At 42.7% G+C, this 9,677-nt stretch overlaps 1 protein-coding gene across 2 annotated transcripts in view; it reads left to right on the top strand.

The window, feature by feature from the left end:
• The window catches only part of LOC146009244 (alpha-2-macroglobulin-like protein 1), a 120,376-nt gene extending 111,039 nt beyond the window's left edge, over positions 1 to 9,337 (top strand). For both annotated transcript variants that reach the window (XM_083149408.1, XM_083149410.1), the window contains 5 exons: positions 1,268 to 1,358; positions 5,116 to 5,184; positions 5,444 to 5,546; positions 5,709 to 5,750; positions 9,184 to 9,337. In XM_083149408.1, the coding sequence (XP_083005534.1) occupies positions 1,268 to 1,358; positions 5,116 to 5,184; positions 5,444 to 5,546; positions 5,709 to 5,750; positions 9,184 to 9,209 (331 nt within the window). In that variant the 3' untranslated portion in view covers positions 9,210 to 9,337. The remainder of the gene's footprint in view (positions 1 to 1,267; positions 1,359 to 5,115; positions 5,185 to 5,443; positions 5,547 to 5,708; positions 5,751 to 9,183) is intronic.
• The last annotated feature ends 340 nt before the right edge of the window (positions 9,338 to 9,677 follow it).

Below are 9,677 nucleotides of genomic sequence, written 5' to 3' on the forward strand. Positions count from 1 at the left end.
ATGCTCCCAATACATTGCCAGATTTTTGCTCCCACCAGATAGATTGTACCGACAAACCTATAGGTGTGTACCCAGCTTAATATTCTTACTGTGATCATTAAATAGTGATGTCTTATACTGTAGTGTCTAATTAATGAGTTCCTCATATTCAGGAACATGTATCAAGCATTGTAGTTGAGTGAGATTGAAGCGGATTGTTTGGTCCTATCATTTTACAGGATGTTCTTGAAAAAGGCCAGGAACTGATTGGTTAATGCTTTCTCTCTCCAAGCCTTGATGTATCTCCCCCATTGACCAATAGAGCTAGAATATTCTAATACTAATTAAAGTTTGGTGTGCAATAGCCTTCAAATACTATATTAGTGGGTAAGGTTTTTGATTGTTACAGTAATGCTGCTTTCCCACTGCAGAGCCATTTAAAGTACCGGTATTTAAAACGGTATTAGCATTCACATTGCATTAGATTACCGTTTTAAATTCCGTTTAAGTACTATTCACATTGCAGTGAACCGTTTAATTTTCTCAGTAAAAAGAGTGCCTGTCTTTTTCATAACCCCCCCCCCCCTCCCCTGGTACCTGCCCTGCACCTTCCCTCCCTCCCCTGGTACCTGCCCTGCACCCACCCCCTCCCCTGGCACTTACCTGCATGGGGGATCCGCATGTGTAATGAGCGCCATGCATATAAATGAGCCGCTCATGAGTGGCTCATTTATATGCACGGCCCTTATTACACATGCGGATCCCCCACGCAGGTAAGTGCCAGGGGAGGGGGTGGGTGCAGGGCAGGTACCAGGGGAGGGGGAAGTAGTGTGGGATTTTTAAATACCATTTAAGAGGCATTCCCACTGCCTTAAAAACTGTATTTAAACGTGTAGGACTCTGCTTTTTAAACGGGTTGAAATACCGGTTAACTTTAACCGGTATTTCAACTCTGGTGCTTTCCCACTGCAGCCTTAAACGGTAAATTGTGGGGGAAAAACGGAAATTTACCGTTTAAGAGCTACAGTGGGAAAGGGGCATAAGAGACCTTTGGAGTTTGGTATATAGGATTATATGTGGGTTTCGCCTGCTTTGTCTTTCATTTCCGTTTTGTCCATTTCTTTCTAAAAATCATGATTTTTCTAAATAAGTTAGCGCAGAGCAAGTACTGTAAAATATAACGATCACAATAAATGTTTCAGATGTGCATTCTGGAAGTAGAGAAAACTGTTAGTTGTGCATAAGTAGATTGAATGTAGATTATAATGTCCTATTATTGCTCCTGCAGATACACAGGTTCCCGGGAAAATTCAAACATGGCTGTCATTGAGGTGAAGATGCTGTCTGGATGGATCCCAGTGAAGAGCTCTATAAGGAAGGTCAGTCACTGAGACGTCATATGCAATAGTCATTATTAGGTGCCAATATGCCCACATAGTATTTAAAAAAAACTGGATACTGGATAGGCCCCTTTGAGTCATCTTTATGAAATTTCTGGAATTGATTCTCCTGATTTTAATTGTATTGCCGCTTATCAAGGTAATAATACATTACTTTTTGCTACTATCTACCCTATAGTATATCATCAGACTCGGGATAGGATGGTCCCATCACTTATGTAAAAGTAAAGTAATTGCCAGTGCTATCATTATACACCTCGGTTTGGATCCTGGCCACTACTACACGTGCAAGCAGCCATTGCTGCTGGTAAATAATGCAAAGTATAGCCCACAGGATACAGTGACAGGTGCCACCTGAAGAGGGCGATAGCTAACAAGGCCAAGTTCTTGGTAAACACTGCATATTAGAAGCCCCCATAGAAACCTTTCGGGGGCTGGATTTACAGTGAAAATGGGGGACCTTATACATACACGTGGGTGGTGCATAATATTTACGGGTATTCCTTAAAAATTTGTGTTTTTGAGGTAATATGCCTTAAATATTATTTTATAAATATGTCCCTATCCATAATGTTATGTGAGTTGATTGCTTCATGAGACTGACTTTGTAATTAGCTGATTGTGTAGAGTAGAACGACAAAGTTAATCTTGGTTGTATTTTATTGTACCATTAAGTAACAAACAAAAAAGCATTATGATCAGTAGCTTGTGTTATTGGACATCTCGTTCTCACATTACACCACTCTGTACCTCCTTAGGCCCCAAATAAAGTAATACAGATATTACAACCTACTCCTATTTATTAGCCATGTCACTAGAGGTAAAATAAGGCCTGGAGAGTGATACGGTGGAAGAGAGATACATCCTATAAAATGGCAGTTATGAGCTGATTGGCTGGTAGTTAATCTCTCTTCTTCATTCTCTAAAGCTTAGTAAATACAGTATTTACTCCAATTGGATGATAATAAAGGGATTGCCCTGGGACACATTGGAGCCGTCTCCCCAGGATCAGTGTAGCCTTCTCCTGTCAATGTTTCAGCATGGCCAACTAGTAAAACTGTAGCGGGGCATGCTGGGATGTGTAGTTCAACAACAGCTGGAGTGTCAAGGTTAGCCATCACTGGTCTAGGCTGACAATCAATAGGTTGACACCAAAAAGTTGACATGCAGAAGGTCAATATTGATGAAAGGTCGACACAGGCAAATGCTGCCGTGGAAAATGTCGACACGTGAACAGTCTGACATGCATTTTGGGGGGAATTTTTTTTTTTTATACTTTGCCCACCACGTCGACAATGACACCATAAAAATAGGAAAAAGTGATGTCAACCTTTTGTCAATATTAAACTTGTGTACAACTAGGGATGCCAATCAAGGGGTCAGCAGGATCCGGGGATTTCGGGCATTTTTGGCCAGGATTTCAATCCAGGGATCCTTTTGGATTTCAATCCCTTACTCCTGGGCAGCACTGAGCATTAGCAGCACTCAGCTCAGAGGCTGCCTGGAAAACATGTTAGAGGTCATGCCATGCACCTGCACGCCCACTCCGCATTCATCCACCGGTCCACGCCATCATGCTGCAATTGTGTCGGGCAGCGGCAGCAGCAGAACAGGCCAGGCGGCTACTGTCTGTCTCTTCTCCCAGCTGTGAAACTTGCAGCCTTGAGAAGTTGAGACAGCCCCTGTGCTGTGCTTCTGGCTGTGATGCCTGCCGAGCCACGCGCATCCTGTTTGCCGGTCCCCGCACTCCCTGTCTGCCCACTCCCCTGTCAGGAGGCCAATCCCAGTATTCGGGATTGAAAATATGTTCCAGGATTGGCCACCATAATTCCGACCTTTTGGTGTTGACCTTTTAACATTGTCTGTGAGATATACCACACCCCTAACCTCAAAACATGAATTTGGGCGCTTGATAAATGAAAAATTGGTACTCCCCTGTTTAATTTTTCTCTGGATCTTGCCGATTTCCTCCACTCCACATTGGGATATGAAACGACAAGAAAGGGAGAGAAACAGGGTAGATCTCCTCATGTGATACTATTTCAACACCAGGAAGCTACACAAATAATCCAAATTTGCACACTATTCTAAATATATAAAGGATTTTCGGCTGGGACAACCCCCTCTACAGAACACTCACAACATAAGGCTGTTAAACTTGCACATCACCATGTAAATGGTATAACAGGAACAAAACTCTGTTCAATTATGTGACGGGGTGAGCCCCCTCGCCAGGTTACTCACACTTAGAAGAATTTTTGATTGCATAGAATAAAGGGTCTTTCTCCTTAAATTCTCTCGCCTCTGCTTCAGCTTGGAGTTGTATCAAAAATTATGCAATATGGGTACGTTTTATGTAAAACAAGTATCCTTTATTCCCAAAAAATGTAAAAAGCAGAAAAAACCACGATGAAGCCACTTGACTGTATGGGACCGGTCAGGGCTGGTCACAAAGATGTCAACTCGTGGAACAGGGTAAATGGGGCCCCGTCTCCCTGTCCACTATGTGTCCCAAACCTTTTTTCCATCCTACCAGCTGTTGGTCTCCACGGGTACAAATGCAAAGAGAGCCTCCACCGACGCATTTCGATCCTTAGTGGATCTTTATCAAGGTACCTTGATAAAGATCCACTAAGGATCAAAACGCGTTGTGAGACGGGGCCCCATTTACCCTGTTCCACGAGTTGACATCTTTGTGCCCAGCCCTGACCGGTCCCATACAGTCAAGTGGCTCCATCGTGGTTCTCCTGCTTTTTCCTTTTTTTGGAATAAAGGATACTTGTTTTACATAAAACGTATCCATATTGCATCATTTTTAATTCAACTCCAAGCTGAAGCAGAGGCGAGAGAATTTAAGGAGAAAGACCCTTTATTCTATGCAATCAAAAATTCTTCTAAGTGTGAGTAACCTGGCGAGGGGGCTCACCCTGTCACATAATTGAAAAGAGTTTTGTTCCTGTTATACCATTTACATGGTGGTGTGCAAGTTTAACAGCCTTATGTTGTGAGTGTTCTGTAGAAGGGGTTGTCCCCGCAGAAAATCCTTTATATATTTAGAATAGTGTGCAAATTTGGATTATTTGTGTACCTTCCTGGTGTTGAAATAGTGGGGGGAATTTACTAAAGGAAATTTGTAAAAAATAGGTGTATTTGTATCCAGAAACACACTAATTTTTGACATTTACTATCCCGAAAATACGGCAATTCGTATTCGTATCGATAGCACATCAATACGACTACGAATTGCCGTATTTTCGGGATAGTAAATGTCAAAAATTAGTGTTTTTCTGGATACAAATACACTTATTTTTCTACAAATTTCATTAAGTAAATTTCCCAAGTATCACAGGAGGAGATCTGCCCTATTTCTCTCCCTTTCTTATCGTTTCATATCCCAATGTGGAGTGGAGGAATCGGCAGAGAAAAATTAAACAGGGGAGTACCAATTTTACATTTATCAAGCGCCCAAATTCAAGTTTTGAGGTTTTTCTTTGTATATGTTGTCAATTCGAGGGAGTATAGGTGGTTCCCCTCAAAAAAGAATATAGGCTGCTGAACTCGCGGATTCACTCCACCCCACCTTTTTGATGATCACACCCCTAACCATAACCCTCACAAATATTAGGAAAGTTGATTAAAGTATGTTTATTTATGTAGATATCAATAGAATCATCTACAGTACAATGTGCTTCAGTAAATGCCTCTTATACAGTCCTGTGCCGTTATCTATTCCTAGATGGAAAAAGACAAAGTAATCCAGAGAAGCGACATCCAGACGGACATGGTGACTTTGTATCTGAATGAGGTATGATATGTAGTAGAGTCACAGTAGTAGGGTTCCCTTCCATTGGATGTGCTCTTGTCTACTACCGTATGTAGACCAATCCCGCTGGTAGGAGTCGGAGACCTGGTTTATCTGGTTATTTGCTGATTCACCCAATGTCATTTTCTTTTTTATTATTATTGAGTGTGCAATCACTGTGTTTTAACATCCCTGTCTGTCACAGCTGTCAGTAACTTACTGTCTGCCTTGAATCATTATAATATGCTCTCTCCCTCCTTAGATGGGACATACCCCTGTGGGACTCTCCTTCATGGTGGAGCAGGAAATTGAGGTCAAAGACCTAAAACCAGCCACAGTGAAGGTGTATGATTACTATGAGACAGGTAATAATGAAATATTAGGTTTATCTTACAATCTGTAGTTACTGCACTTTCAGTCTCCAGCCCAATTATAACAAATGTAGAGACCGTCCCCGCTATGATTGTAGTTACTCAGTAATATACAGCACAACATGGGACTGACAGTTGTGTACTATTATTTTCCAGATGAACAAGCAATTGCAGAATACAACCATCCCTGCAGCACAGGTGAGAGCATTATGTTACTGCATCTCTTATCTGATTTACCTGGAGTTGCAGAGCCTTCCATGAGGACGTACAGGGAAATATTCTAGGCAGGGCCAGTACTACCATTACACCAGTGATGTAGGGGGTTACCTAAAATGTTGAATGTATGACATACTGTAATATTACTGAGCGTTATTAGGCTCCCCACAGTACCAACAATGAGCACCAGTCACTGACATGTATATTCAATTGCTTCTTGCCTAATGCTGGCCACACATCAGGCCAACATTCCTCCACCCATCCAACTAGTTGGTTGGTTGAAAGAACAATATACAAAGTATAAAAATATAGAATATGGCCGCCTACTGGCGCCCTGCTGAATAGGGTCTGTACTGGCCCACAGTTATCACCCAATAACAATTTTACAATACCATACAAAACAACAAATTGGGGGTTCCAGACTTCTAAGGCGCAGATAGTTGGGATGGTATCTCAAACGTCGGTGTCTCAATGGATCTCGTTTACACTTTAAATGTTCTCTCTCAATATGTTCCCAGCAATATAGGAGAAAACAAAGGAAACCAACGGTTACGTATATGTGAGATAATTCAGATCAATCAACACGGGTAGAGAAGATATAGACGGGCGTACCTCACTCACAGTATCTATGGCGGGGTATATGCACGTAACGTTTTCTTTTCACTGCAACTCGGATTCTTATCTTTAAGTTAACCTCTTATCTCCAGATATGTATACATGAAAAATAAAGTATAAAAAATATATGTGTAGATTTGTTTCTTTCTTCCCTAGGGTATATGATATTTATTCTCTCGGTAAGGAAGAGAGGGATCTTTCTTTATGCGAGCGTACCTCACTCACCCAATGAAAGGTGGAGGTACACATATAAAGGTTTCTTTTTCCGTTGGGTGTGTGAAAAAACTTAATGCAGTAGTGACTATATTAGACTTCAAATGGATGGGCGTACCCCACTCACAGTTATTTAGATGGTGTATAGGCCCGTAGCGGGTACTTTCTCTTGTGTATTCTGGTTTTCAGAAGGCCCAAGTCTCTCCATCCAGTGACGATATAAAAAGTGAAGATAAACAATGTGAAGAATTGAGAGACTAAATATCATAGACCCTAGGGTAGAAAGAAACAAATCTACACATATATTTTTTATACTTTATTTTTCATGTATACATATCCGGAGATAAGAGGTTGACTTAAAGATAGGAATCCGAGTTGCAGTGAAAAGAAAACGTTACGTGCATATACCCCGCCATAGATACTGTGAGTGGGGTACGCCCGTCTGTATGTTCTCTACCCGTGTTGATTGATCTGAATTACCTCACATATACGTAACCGTTGGTTTTCTCCTATATCGCTGGGAACATATTGAGAGAGAACATTTAAAGTGTAAACGAGATCCATTGAGACACCGACGTTTGAGACCATCCCAACTATCTGCGCCTAAGAAGTCTGGAACCCCCAATTTGTTGTTTTGTATAGTTGGTTGGTTAGACTGAAAATCTGGTACTGTATGGGGGCAAATGCCAATAAGTAATTTGCTCACAAAATCAGGAGAATGGACAAAAACATTCCGTGAATTAGTTTAAATCAACTAGTTCCATACAATACATTGCCTAAGTGACAGTTGTTGTCCATTTTCCGGTTTGGTAAACAAATTACTTAATTACAAATTACATTTGCTCCCATCCAGTACCAGGTTTATGTTTCATCCAACCAACTAGTTGGATGGTTGGAGGAAAGTTGATCTGATGTGTGACCAGCATCAGAAGCTGCCGGCTACTGACTTTGATTTGCGGAACATAGCCAGAACCACGCTACAGTCATACATGTATGTATCATCACACTTGGACTACTGCAGTTCCCTCTACCTGGCTGTCCCAGCAAAATAATTGTTCCGCTTGAAGCTGGTACAAAAAATGTAGCTGCCAGGCTATCAACGTACCAGCCAGATCCTACTGATACAAAACACCCATTCCCTACATCCTTCACTGGCTTAGGGCATTTGGCATGGATAGGGGCATGCATGGCTATCCTTGCGTTGGCACAGCTTGACAGGGGCAAAGGCGGTTTAGTAGTGCACCTGACTGACGGGTCTAAGATTAGGCCCCTATGTCTGATTAGCTTCCGCGGTCTCTTGATTTGGAGGTAACCTGTGAGTGTGTGTGTGGGGAGGGGGGAAATGGGATACATAAGGGTGACCAGTGGTCAGGTTAACAACAACAGAATTCCGAATGAGGAAACCAGAAAGAGGGACAGCGGAGAGGTAATGGTACTTGCTCCCCCTACCAACTCTAAAGGGGTGTACCCACGGGCTGTAGATGGGAGATAAGCGATTTTGCTTAGTCAAAATCTCCAAGTCGCTGCGGGAGATAAGCCGGCAGCCGCCCCCGGGAGCAGCAGCCATCCCCGGCAGCAGCCCGTGTGTAGCCATCCCCGGCAGCAGCCCGTGCCTGCACTGTCTATTTGGCCGGGCGATAGCGACGCTGCGGGGCCGTGCATCGCTATCGCCCACTGTGTACACACGGGGTTAATCAGGGACACACTCTAAGTGGTTTGATGATGTAGTCAAAATAGCTTAGATCAATCGCCCCGTTTGTTCATGGCTTAACCCTCCCTTGAAGAAGCTTAACCCTCCCCCCTCAGCCTGACCTAACAATCCCAGCTAGAGCTTATCCTAACCCCCATACAATCACCTAACCCCACCCCCTGCCTACAGCCTGACCTAACAATCCCAGCTAGTGCTTATCCTAACCCCCTTACAATCACCTAACCCCACCCCCTGCCTGCAGCCTGACCCTAGCAACCACAGCTAGTGCTTATCCTAACCCTTGTACAATCACCTAACCCCACCCCCTGCCTGCAGCCTGACCTAACAGTCCCCGCTAGTGCTTATCCTAACCCCCTTACAATCACCTAACCCCACCCCCTGCCTGCAGCCTGACCCTAGCAACCACAGCTAGTGCTTATCCTAACCCTTGTACAATCACCTAACCCCACCCCCTGCCTGCAGCCTGACCTAACAGTCCCTGCTAGTGCTTATCCTAACCCCCGTACAATCACCTATCCCCACCCCCTGCCTGCAGCCTGACCTAAAGATGGTTGTTGCTCACACACACCAGGGGATTAGGGAAGCTATCAGATCTGCCAATTTATTGACAATAAGGAAAATAGACTGGGGTCCCACTGAGTGTAGATTTTTAATCACATTGTGTTGTGTGTCTTGTATTGTGGTTTTATTTTTCGCAACTATTTTAACCAATACATTAAAAGTTCAATTTTATGTGTCGAATTCTTAGGTGCACCAGTAGCAGACATTCTTCTCTTTTCTCTTTAACCGTGATTGGAAGGGACTCATCTGAACACAATCTTTTTGACACTATTCTAAAAATAACTGTTCTTATCTTCTATTTTTGTTGGTTTGCAGATGAGAACGTCGGCAATTCACGATAACAACTGAAAACTATCTACCTGACTGTTCTACCTACGAATACCCGCAACACAGCAGAGAAAGCTGCCCATTACATAATACAGTACAGAGTAAATGAATGGAGAAGCAATAAATATTTTCTAACAAATTGCTCTGATTGTGTTCATTTGTCTGCTGGCTGCATGTGGTATTATTAGCAGATCATGTACTCCATGTTACTTACACAGTGGTTGGTTCAATGACGTGGGCAGGACTCAGGAACGTCAGGATGTATCTCTCGCAGATTTGTGCTTGTAGCCCATGACGATACACACATAAATGACTGTGGTTGTTGTTTTGTGCGCAGGAGACAGCGCAGTGTACTGGACTGATACATCTGGCAGCAATTACTCAAACAATATTATACAATGATTTATATGGACTAAAGTAACTTCTATAGTAAAAATATTAATACTTATTTATTGATAAATCCTTAATGAAACGTTACAGGA

The sequence above is a fragment of the Crinia signifera genome, chromosome 6, assembly GCF_055691185.1.
Source record: "Crinia signifera chromosome 6, ASM5569118v1, whole genome shotgun sequence".
Taxonomy (NCBI): domain Eukaryota; kingdom Metazoa; phylum Chordata; class Amphibia; order Anura; family Myobatrachidae; genus Crinia; species Crinia signifera.